Genomic DNA, 12,412 nt, shown 5'->3' with positions numbered 1-12,412 from the left:
CAAGGAACTAGTGAAACAAGCTTAACTCAACTAATCTGTAACATCAGAAGTGAGCCACATAGTACATGTTGGTAGATTCAGGGTTCCGTGGATTGATGTAGTCATATCTATAACTTTAAAATCGATTTCCCAGTCGTACTGGATAATATTTCACCCCTGTGACATATGTAACGTGTCTCTACAGAATTTTAGGACAACTCAACAAACACAAGTAAATGGACTGCCTTTGCTATATAGTGCTTTCATGGTCAATGCGCTTTATAGAGATGCCTCACATTCACCCGTTCACACACCGATGTCAGGGTGCTGCCATGCACGGCGCTCGCTACACGCCAGGAGCTGCTTGGGGATTACCTGAGAGAACGCGTTCTCCTGCCAAACTAAATGCAGCTAAGTTGTGCAGTGATAATCTTGAGCGCAGCAGACAAATGTACAGGAAGAGAGTTAACTCTGCTCCTAGAGTGAATCTAAATCTGACATTTGAAAACAGCATATTGAGGTGCATGTCTGTGTTAACAAAAGAACTGAAGCTGTAATTTATCCCATCACCCTCTGTTGACATACATACACACGGACTACTCTTGTCTGTAACTTCACCACAGGAAATCAGTTTATTAAGTAATAACGAGTTTTGTCACAGCAATGGAAGATACAACTGCACTTTCTTTTTTTTGCTAACAACAAACTGTCAAATATTTCGGGAAGCGTCTGTTCTTCCACGGAAGGACGGAGCGCCGAGAGTGAGCAAGAGATAAACAGCAAACCTACACAGATTTTTAAGCAAGAAAAGATGGATTACTTATTTATGAAACGTGCATCCCCGGGGAGCCCGCATGCAGAAAACAGTTCCAGCTAAAATTTAAACACGGAAGCCTGAATTCAAACACTTTGTGCTCAGACGCAGCTGCAGAGAGAAGGACATACTGTAAAATGTTGAGCAGTAAACAAGCCGAGGCCTGTGAGGAAAGCGCACTGCGCTCCTCTGCTGTGTCGCCGGGTGGTCTGCCGCGACGCACAGCGCTGAACGGCCTTCAGTGTGCAGAGCGCTGTGTGAATGAATATGTACTTGTTTGAATGTTGATGTGCATCCTGTTTGCCTCTGCCAGCGCGTTTCCACTCCGCTGGCTGCAGTCGGCCTTTATGTGTGTGTGTGTGTGTGTGTGTGTGCCTCACCTTCAGCCTGGGTGGCCACTCTCAGCGCAGCAGAGCTCTCTCCTTGGCCGTTGCTGTTGTGGGCTGCGACTCTGAAGCGATATTTGGTGTCTGGCATCAGGTTCTGAATGGTGACCTGCATCTCTCCGGGACGGCTGGTGTTCACAACTCGCTCTCTGTGCGCGCACACAGACACGCACCTTTAATGACACTCATGCTAATAATATGTGTAACGTGGCCTTTAAGGGCGTCTCCAGCACACTCTAACCCTGTGAACCCCAACTGAATTCTTTTTGTTCCAGTCCCATTTTTACTCATTGTGGGGGACCCCCCCCCCCCAACCTCTGCAGGAACATCACAGTCACAAAAATGATGAGAAAAACAAACAAACCCAGTTATAATGACATAAAGCATAAAGGAAGAAAACACAGAAGTTAATGTTCTTTAATAATGACAAAAAATAAGGGGGGGGTCACACATGTGACACATTACGATAAGTATGTTTTCTGTTCCTGTACTCTCTGCACTGCAAAAAAAAGGGGGTGTCTAAAAACAAGATACAGACAATAAATCTGAGGGAAATGATCTTGGTGACAGATAATTTCTTGAAATAAGATTGTTTAAATCTATTAGTCCAGGAGCCAGTCATCAATTTTGACCTGATTGGTACCACTGAAGGTGACCAAACGACACTTAGAATCCAGGCTCAGTATATCATGGCCTACACAAAAATGTATGATAGCCATGACAGGGTGGTAGCTGTAGCCAGCTAGGGGTCAATGAAAAATTACTCAGAGGTCAAAATGTAAAAATACTCCAATCATGTTGAAAACTATATCATATTATTTGTCTGATCATAACAATTCCACAAAGGTATAGTCTGGACTATCTATGACTGAATGTTCTGGAGTTATGGGTTAAAAACAGCAAAAGTGGTGACAAAGGTCAGTTTCAGTTTGTACAGGGGTCAAAAGTTAAAGTTGCTCCAATTTCAATAAAAAAATGATACAAATTATTGGTCGAAAAAATAGGATTAATAAATGGAATCTTTTTGATTGTGCTGAATGTTTGGTCTCCAAAGTAAATGTCAAACAAGGTCGACGTCCATTGAGTTCAATGACAGATGACAGATAGTGAAAACTATTCCTGATTAGAACCCTATCAACCCAAACACGGAGCAGGTTGTGTCAGGAGGGGCATAAAAGTTGTGACAAATCATTTTACAGGTCTGCTGTGGCTCGAGGTGGAAAAGCCAGTAAAATCCCACCATGTATCATTTCTACTATGCACCCAAAACAGGTGAGATCACTGATTAACTCATCGACCTGCCTGAAGAGTTGAACTATTTAGAATCAGCTGGTTAAGTGTAACAAATATAACATATAGTTTTACACACGGATGCTACGCTATGACACCTTTAGCCCCGCCCACGTCCCTAACCTGTATTGCATTACACCTAAACAGATCCTTGTCATTTGATTGGCAGATTATGTGTCACGTCATTGATTATTCGCTCTAGGAGACATCTCAAGCGCCCATAGAAGCGCTGTCAGATGAAAAATTGGACAAGTTACTGATGGTGACTTTTTGCTGGACTAAGGAAATCAGACCTACAAACGTTTTCTCGTGCATAAATTTAAGTGAAATATCTACAATATAAAAATGCAAGAATCCATTTAGGGCTCAAGATAATTTCTCAAAACTCGATACGATACGTATCATTGGACCTCTGATACTTGACACATTAATGTGCTTAATTCTTACTGCTCATATGAATGTTATTTAAATGCATGGACAGACTGCAGTGTGGGGCATTGGTGTGTAACCCAAATCTTTAGTATTTTCTTACACTGATTGTACCGGTGCTCTCCTTAAAGTTGTGTAATGTAGAGCCTGTGTACTACCTGTAGGTGCCCTCCTAAAAGTTGTGTAATGTAGAGCCTGTGTACTACCTGCTGGTGCCCTCCTTAAAATTGTGTAATGTAGAGCCTGTGTACTACCTGTAGGTGCCCTCCTTAAAGTTGTGTAATGTAGAGCCTGTGTACTACCTGTAGGTGCCCTCCTTAAAGTTGTGTAATGTAGAGCCTGTGTACTACCTGCTGGTGCTCTCCTTAAAGTTGTGTAATGTAGAGCCTGTGTACTACCTGTAGGTGCCCTCCTTAAAGTTGTGTAATGTAGAGCCTGTGTACTACCTGCTGGTGCTCTCCTTAAAGTTGTGTAATGTAGAGCCTGTGTACTACCTGTCGGTGCTCTCCTTAAAGTTGTGTAATGTAGAGCCTGTGTACTACCTGTTGGTGCTCTCCTTAAAGTTGTGTAATGTAGAGCCTGTGTACTACCTGTAGGTGCTCTCCTTAAAGTTGTGTAATGTAGAGCCTGTGTACTACCTGTAGGTGCCCTCCTTAAAGTTGTGTAATGTAGAGCCTGTGTACTACCTGTCGGTGCTCTCCTTAAAGTTGTGTAATGTAGAGCCTGTGTACTACCTGTAGGTGCCCTCCTTAAAGTTGTGTAATGTAGAGCCTGTGTACTACCTGTAGGTGCTCTCCTTAAAGTTGTGTAATGTAGAGCCTGTGTACTACCTGTAGGTGCCCTCCTTAAAGTTGTGTAATGTAGAGCCTGTGTACTACCTGTAGGTGCCCTCCTTAAAGTTGTGTAATGTAGAGCCTGTGTACTACCTGTCGGTGCTCTCCTTAAAGTTGTGTAATGTAGAGCCTGTGTACTACCTGTCGGTGCTCTCCTTAAAGTTGTGTAATGTAGAGCCTGTGTACCACCTGTCGGTGCTCTCCTTAAAGTTGTGTAATGTAGAGCCTGTGTACTACCTGTAGGTGCTCTCCTTAAAGTTGTGTAATGTAGAGCCTGTGTACTACCTGTAGGTGCTCTCCTTAAAGTTGTGCAATGTAGAGCCTGTGTACTACCTGTAGGTGCTCTCCTTAAAGTTGTGTAATGTAGAGCCTGTGTACTACCTGTCGGTGCTCTCCTTAAAGTTGTGTAATGTAGAGCCTGTGTACTACCTGTAGGTGCCCTCCTTAAAGTTGTGTAATGTAGAGCCTGTGTACTACCTGTAGGTGCCCTCCTTAAAGTTGTGTAATATAGAGCCTGTGTACTACCTGTAGGTGCCCTCCTTAAAGTTGTGTAATGTAGAGCCTGTGTACTACCTGCTGGTGCCCTCCTTAAAGTTGTGTAATGTAGAGCCTGTGTACTACCTGTAGGTGCTCTCCTTAAAGTTGTGTAATGTAGAGCCTGTGTACTACCTGTTGGTGCTCTCCTTAAAGTTGTGTAATGTAGAGCCTGTGTACTACCTGTCGGTGCTCTCCTTAAAGTTGTGTAATGTAGAGCCTGTGTACTACCTGTTGGTGCTCTCCTTAAAGTTGTGTAATGTAGAGCCTGTGTACTACCTGTAGGTGCCCTCCTTAAAGTTGTGTAATGTAGAGCCTGTGTACTACCTGTAGGTGCCCTCCTTAAAGTTGTGTAATGTAGAGCCTGTGTACTACCTGCTGGTGCCCTCCTTAAAGTTGTGTAATGTAGAGCCTGTGTACTACCTGTAGGTGCCCTCCTTAAAGTTGTGTAATGTAGAGCCTGTGTACTACCTGTTGGTGCTCTCCTTAAAGTTGTGTAATGTAGAGCCTGTGTACTACCTGTCGGTGCTCTCCTTAAAGTTGTGTAATGTAGAGCCTGTGTACTACCTGCTGGTGCCCTCCTGGCTGTAGAAAACCGAGAAGGTCAACTCGTCCCCATGTGGTTCGGCTGGAGGGCGCCAGGTTAACTTGATGAAGCGGGTGGAAACCAGGGAGGCCACGACGTCTCTGGGGGCAGAGGGGGCGGGGCCCGCTGGGCTGGCGGCGCCTCTGGAGCCTGGTGTTACATGGTCAGTAGTGTTAGGAGTGAGTGAGGGGGGCACAGGAGAGGGCAGGGCTACGTCTTTGGGTCAGGAGGAGAAGGAAGGACAAGGAAGGAGGAAACAGCGGCAGCATTGGGGATGAGAGAGAGGAATATAGAACGGAGGCGTCCCAAATGAACGGGTCGGGGAGAGGAAATGGAAATGACAGTGAAACGGAAGAAAGGAAAGAAAAAAAACAGAAGAAAAACAAAATAACAACAACGTAACATAAAAAGACTTTAGGTATGACAAGAAAACACAGAAATAAAACAGTACTACTGCACTGACAAGAGCCGACAAATAAAAGCACAATACAAGGGGGAGACTACACATGCACATCTACACACAGCTCTCTAACGTACAGCCAGACGGAGCACAACAACGCTTCACCACACTGGGCCCTATCTTACACCCGCCACAAAGCAGCGCACTGCGCAGAGCAATGCCACTTTCATCTTCATGCCAAGCGGCCATGGTGCTGAAATACCATGTGTACTATTCTGTGTACAGGCCTGTAAGTACGAGGTCTGTCCGTAAAGTATAGGTCCTTTTTGTTTTTTCAAAAACTATATGGATTTCATTCATATGTTTTTACGTCAGACATGCTTGAACCCTCGTGCGCATGCATGAGTTTTTCCACGCCTGTCGGTGACGTCATTCGCCTGTGAGCACTCCTTGTGGGAGGAGTCGTCCAGCCCCTCGTCGGAATTCCTTTGTCTGAGAAGTTGCTGAGAGACTGGCGCTTTGTTTGATCAAAATTTTTTCTAAACCTGTGAGACACATCGAAGTGGACACGGTTCGAAAAATTAAGCTGGTCTTCAGTGAAAATTTTAACAGCTGATGAGAGATTTTGAGGTGATTCTGTCGCTTTAAGGACTTTTCACGGTGCGAGACGTCGCGCTGCGCTCTCAGGCGGCGTCATCAGCCTGTTTCAAGCTTAAAACCTCCACATTTCAGGCTCTGTTGATCCAGGACGTCGTGAGAGAACAGAGAAGTTTCAGAAGAAGTCGGTTTCAGCATTTTATCCGGATATTCCACTGTTAAAGGAGATTTTTTTAATGAAAGACGTGCGGGCGGATTGCAGCGTCGGCTCGCAGCCGCCGTGATGCTCCGCCACAGAAAAAACACCTCTGTTGGAAGCCTTGAGGACAAGTTGGAACATCTCCAGCTGATAAACAATTTCTCATATACTCACTCCACTGAAAGCCATCAAAAGCCGCCTGGATTTTACAAATGGTTATCAACACGGAGGTGTTTTTCCTGTGCCGCCGCGCCGCGTCGGCTGCGTCCCGACGCGCGGACCTGTCCGCACGTCTTTCATTAAAAAAATCTCCTTTAACAGTGGAATATCCGGATAAAATGCTGAAACCGACTTCTTCTGAAACTTCTCTGTTCTCTCACGACGTCCTGGATCAATAGAGCCTGAAATGTGGAGGTTTTCAGCTTGAAACAGGCTGATGACGCCGCCTGAGAGCGCTGCGCAACGTCTCGCACCGTGAAAAGTCCTTAAAGCGACAGAATCACCTCAAAATCTCTCATCAGCTGTTAAAATTTTCACTGAAAACCAGCTTAATTTTTCGAACCATGTCCACTTCGATGTGTCTCACAGGTTTAGAAAACATTTTGATCAAACAAAGCGCCAGTCTCTCAGCAACTTCTCAGACAAAGGAATTCCGACGAGGGGCTGGACGACTCCTCCCACAAGGAGTGCTCACAGGCGAATGACGTCACCGACAGGCATGGAAAAACTCACGCATGCGCACGAGGGTTCAAGCATGTCTGACGTAAAAACATATGAATGAAATCCATAACAGTTTTTGAAAAAAATAAAAAGGACCTATACTTTACGGACAGCCCTCGTATGTTGATAATATGAGATGTAAATGTAAGGAGACGCTGTGTTGGTGCAAAAACGCATAATCTTACCAAGTCCATCTAATTGCTCATCAAAAATTTAATCTGAACTTAATGGAAGGCAAGTAAAGGCAAAGGAACACAACTGTAAGTCGATTTTTTTAAATCTTATTTTTGCCAAAAAGTTGAGTCCTTGCTGCACATTTGGGCAGCTTTTGTTGCCATCTATTGGGCGATGTGAGCATTTCAGAGCCTCTACAACATTTCTTACTTGAAACCCAAAATTCAGTAAAAAAAAAAAAGGCATTTTGAGTGTTTAAAAGTTCCTGTGTTTTAAGATGTGCAAGTTTGCTGGAAGTACAAAATTTCTCCTGACAAGAACAACATAGAGTTGTGAATAAAATTACTTAAGTAAAAACTTCAGTAAGGTGTATTTACTTGTTTTTAGATAAATGCATCTTAAAAATCAAAAGTGAAAGACTCTTGGAAACATCTTTCTGAGACAAAACCTTATTTCATTTTAAGGTATATTGTAAGTATTATTTATAAATAAAAACAAAAATAATCCCTTGTTTTAATTAAAAAATGCCTCAAAACAAGATGTTTCCAAGAATCATTCACTCAGTGAAATTTTACTTCAGTGGTTTTGTCTGATTTTTAGTGTAATTACATATTTTGACTAAAAATGAGAAAAAAAGCTTGTTAAGAAGATTTTGTGATTTAGCCATAAACTAACAAAAAACTGGTGTGAAGTTCAATTTCCTGCTGTTTTTTTTAAATACATCAGAATATTCTGATACACCTTCCATCAGGTGCTTCACGACACATACGAGGTCTATTAGAAAAGTATCCGACCTTATTATTTTTTCAAAAACCATATGGATTTGAATCACGTGTGATTACATCAGACATGCTTGAACCCTCGTGGGCATGCGAGAGTTTTTTCACGCCTGTCGGTTACGTCATTCGCCTGTGGGCAGTCTTTGAGTGAGGAGTCGTGCACCCGCTCGTCGATTTTTTTCATTGTTTAGGAATGGCTCAGAGACTGTTGCTTTGTTTGATAAAAAATTTTTCAAAACTGTAAGGCACAACTGAGTGGACACCATTCAATAAATTCAGCTGGTTTTCGGTAAAAATTTTAACGGCTGATGAGAGATTTTGGTCTGGTAGTGTCGCTTTAAGGACGGTCCACGGCGCCTGACGGCGATCTGCGCTTCGAGGCGGCAGCGTCTCGCCGTTTCAAGTTGAAAACTTCCACATTTCAGGCTCTGTTGACGCAGTAAGTCGTCAGAGAACAGAGAACTTTCAGAAGAAGTCGGCATGAGGAGTTTATTCGGACATTCCATTGTTAACGGTCATTTTGTAATGAAAGAACGTGCGGGCAGAGTCGCATGTCGGGCCGGACCCGACCGCGGGGGGTCGCGGCAGGAAAAACACCTCCGTTGGAAATCTTAACGGGCAAGTTGGAACATGCCCAAGCTGTTAAACAATTTCTCAGTTACTCACTTGTTGAAAGCCATCAAAAGCCGCCTGAATTTTACAAATGGTTTTCAACACGGAGGTGTTTTTCTGGTCGCGGCGCACACAGATTTGCGTCGTCGTCACGGAAACGACTCGGCGAATTTGCGCGCACGTTCTTTCATTACAAAATGACCTTTAACAGTGGAATGTCCACATAAACTCCTCATGCCGGCCTCTTCTGAATCTTCTCTGTTCTCTCACGACGTCCTGGGTCAACAGAACCTTAAATTAGGATGATTTCAGCTCGAAACAGCCAGACAACGTCGCCTGGGAGCGCTGCGCGACGTCCCGCTCCGTGGGAAGTCCTTACACCGACAGAAACACCCCATAATCTCTCATCAGCCGTTAAACTTTTCACAGAAAACCAGCTTAATTTCTCGAATAGTGTCCACTCGGATATTCCTCACAGGTCCAGAAAAAATTTTGATAAAGCAACGCGCGCCGTCTCGAGCAGCGTGTGAAACAAAGGAATTCAGCCGAGAGGGCGGGACCACATCTCACTCAAGGCCTGCCCACAGGCAAATGACGTCACCGACACGCGTGAAAAAACTCACGCATGCGCACGAGGGTTCAAGCATGATTGGTGTAATCACATGTCATTCAAATCCATATAGTTAAAAAAAAAAAATAAAAGGGTCGGTTTATTATCTAAGAGACCTCGTATACGAGGTCTGTTAGAAAAGTATCCGACCTTTTAATTTTTTTCAAAAACCTGATGGATTTGAATCACGTGTGCTTGCATGAGCCAACCTTGAACCTTCGTGCGCATGTGTGAATTTTTTCACGCCTGTCGATTGTGTCATTTGCTTGTAAGCAGCCTTTGTGTGAGGATGAGTGGAGTCTCTCGTCGTTTTTTCTTTGCAAGGAAATGGCAGAACGACTAGAGCAGCACGACTGCATCAAATTTTGCCAGAAACTGGGCGACAGCCAGGTGGAAACCATTCGGATTATTCGGACGGCTTTCGGTGACGATCCTCTGGGCATCACACAGATTAAGAAGCGGTACAACCAGTTTAAAGACATCCGCACAACGGTGGAGAGCGAGCCAATCTAAACAGCAATCTGCCTCCCTGTGCGCCTCCCTATATGGTACTCAGACAACGCAATGTGTGCATAGCAGTGGAATTGGACACGCCCCTAGTGCACTTGCGCTGTGCGCCGTGCCTTATAGCAGACTGTCAAGATAGGGCCCATAATGTTCACAAAATGGTGTGTTAGTATAAAGACATTTCAGCAACACTGTAACGTGACAGTTTGCAGCAAGATGTGGATCGCGAAAAGTTTATTTTGACAAACCACCTTCTGCACTCTTCAGTGCTCACGAGAAAACCTCATTTATGGTCATGACTAATCATCATATTCACTGAGAAACTTATCATTAATCATTTAATAGACAACAATGTGACAAAATGGCAAAATATATTCTTTACAATATGTTCAACTGTTTTTTTTTTGGTGAGAAAACAGGCCAAACCCCCAAATATTCCATTTAAAATTATTTTAAAAAGTAGCGTGTCGTCTGTGGGGATCCACGGGCTCTAGACTGGGTTGTGTTTATAAAATAGGTAGCTGACATTTTTTTTCAAGGGTGGTAACAAGTTATGCAAAGTTTGTACAATAAGTTGTAATGGTGTGTGAGTCCAGAATGTTTTTAGAACCTTAGACCTCAAGAGTTTTTAGAGGAAGAAGTCAATCCCTTTCATTTCCTTTAATTATGCATTTTATTTTAAGTTAATTTACTGTCTTAATGTATTTATAAATTGTTTAGGTTCTTGTTATCATATATACACTATTAATATTATTATCATCATCATTAGTGTTATTATTATGGTTTTCTATTTTATTTTATTTTTACTTTCATTTTGTCGTTTGATTTTTAAATGAACCACAATGGAAATAAGTGTTTTCCCTTTCTTGTGTCGTCCATGTATTTTAACGTATTTACAGTTATATTATGTACTTACATTGAACTTCCTAAATAAAATCATGAATGCACACACACACGCACACGCACACAGAGGCCACTTGGCTTTTAATATACAGACAAACACAGGCAGCAACTCAACTAAACTTTTCCACAGACCTCCTTAATGCCAGGCTGAGTTGTCCTTTATTTTTTCAGCAGACAGACTGAACAACTACTCATTTAAAAGTTCATGTACATTCAAGAGTTAAAAAATCCACCCAACAGGAACAGAGCTGATCCTGGAGTCCAGATCCTCTCTGGGATAAATCTCCATATGGCTTTAAACACTTCTGCCGTCACATTCCACAGCCGGGCCACAGAAATGCTGCTGATTTCACTTGGTTGGTTTTTTCCTTTCTCATTTCTTTGGGGGAACAATCTGTGGTCAAACTCAAAGATCTGCTTTCCATTTAGCCAACAAGTGGGTGAAACAAAACCATATGGAACCAATGTCAGGCCGGATGACATTTCCATTTGTTTGGAGGTCACACATATTGACTGCGGAGCAAAGCAGGAATATGAAGAAAAAAAAACAAACAAGCACAGCCGGCGCAGCGTGCACACTGTGGATTATTACTGCGGAAATGGTGTTGAAGGGTTAAATAGCCGCTGGCATGTTTTACGTGTCACAACATGAAAAAACTGCTAATTTAGCCACCAATGCCCATCCAGAGTTCAGGGAGCTCTGTGATTGGGCTGATGAATGACCTGCTGGTGTTGGAAACACACACACACACACACACCAAACGTGTTTCTGGTGAACTGGCGTTAACCCTGTGCGTCTAACTCCACCTGCAGGAAGGCCTCAGTTTCAGCTCCACACAGTCGACACACGGACATGGACCCACTGCTTCTCATTCACATAAAATAACATCAATTTGGATAAATTCATGAAAACTTACAGTTAATAAACATCTTGCACAGGGATGCACAGATGTTCAACAGTATCACCTGACAAATTATACTGAATCCACACTGACGTCTGGTTTGAGGGACTAAACATCAACCCTGACCCGATGGCCCAACACTACATTTTTGAGTCACCAAATGTCATATTTTACTGGGCAGGTAAACTATGAGACCTAAAGTGCATACTGTGTTTTAAGATGTAATCTGCAATGGTCCAATATCAATGAGGTCAGAGCTTGATGTTCCTGGTACAAGTAGAACTTATACACCCCCCAATCATTTGTTTACGGACTGAAGTCAGTAATTTCAGAAAATGTTTGGTCCTGGTGAAAACTGTCATCTTTGACACCAGTTTAAAATCCAGTCCTCCCTTTGTGGAAAATCAAATAGTGACAATGACAGCAAACAAAACCTTTGCAGTTCAAAACGGGATCAGGATGTAACGCTACAAACTGGATCGAGATGTAACGCCACAAACAGGATCAGGATGTAACGCCACAAACAGGATCAGGATGTAACGCCACAAACAGGATCAGGATGTAACGCTACAAATGGGATCGGGATATAATGCCACAAATAAGATCGGGATGTAACAATACAAACGGGATGGGGATATAATGCCACAAACAAGATCGGGATGTAATGCTAGAAACGGCATCGGGATATAACGCCACAAACAAGATCGGGATGTAACGCTACAAACGGCTTCAGGATATAACGCCACAAACAAGATCGGGATGTAACACTACAAACAGGATCGGGATGTAACGCCACAAACGGGATTGGGATGTAACACCATAAACGGGATCGGGATGTAATGCCACAAACGGGATCAGGATGTAACGCTAGAAATGGGATCGGGATATAAGACCACAAATGGGATCGGGATGTAATGTCACAAACGGGATCGAGATGTAACGCTACAAATGGGATCGAGATATAATGTCACAAACAAGATCAAGATGTAACGCTACAAAAGGGATTGAGATGTAATACTACAAACAGGATCAGGATGTAACACTACAAACGGCATCGGCATATAATGCCACAAACAAGATCGGGATGTAACAATACAAACGGGATGGGATGTAATGCTACAAACAGGATGAGGATGTAACACTACAAACGGGATCAGG

The 12,412-nt window shown here is 43.2% G+C and overlaps 1 protein-coding gene across 8 annotated transcripts in view; it reads right to left on the bottom strand.

Annotated features, from left to right (window-relative positions):
* Nucleotides 1-12,412, bottom strand: part of neo1a (neogenin 1a) — a 189,956-nt gene that overhangs the window by 73,218 nt on the left and 104,326 nt on the right. For 7 of the 8 annotated variants that reach the window (XM_034159883.1, XM_034159902.1, XM_034159925.1 and 4 more), the window contains exons 6-7: nt 4,833-5,067; nt 1,174-1,328 (exon numbers count right to left, since the gene is read on the bottom strand). In XM_034159883.1, the coding sequence (XP_034015774.1) occupies nt 1,174-1,328; nt 4,833-5,067 (390 nt within the window). The remainder of the gene's footprint in view (nt 1-1,173; nt 1,329-4,832; nt 5,068-12,412) is intronic. The other variant, XM_034159909.1, reaches the window with a different exon arrangement.

This window comes from Thalassophryne amazonica, chromosome 2 (assembly GCF_902500255.1).
Source record: "Thalassophryne amazonica chromosome 2, fThaAma1.1, whole genome shotgun sequence".
Taxonomy (NCBI): Eukaryota; Metazoa; Chordata; class Actinopteri; order Batrachoidiformes; family Batrachoididae; genus Thalassophryne; species Thalassophryne amazonica.
The sequence above is the reverse complement of the archived record's forward strand: the minus strand, read 5'-3'. Positions and strand labels throughout refer to the sequence as shown.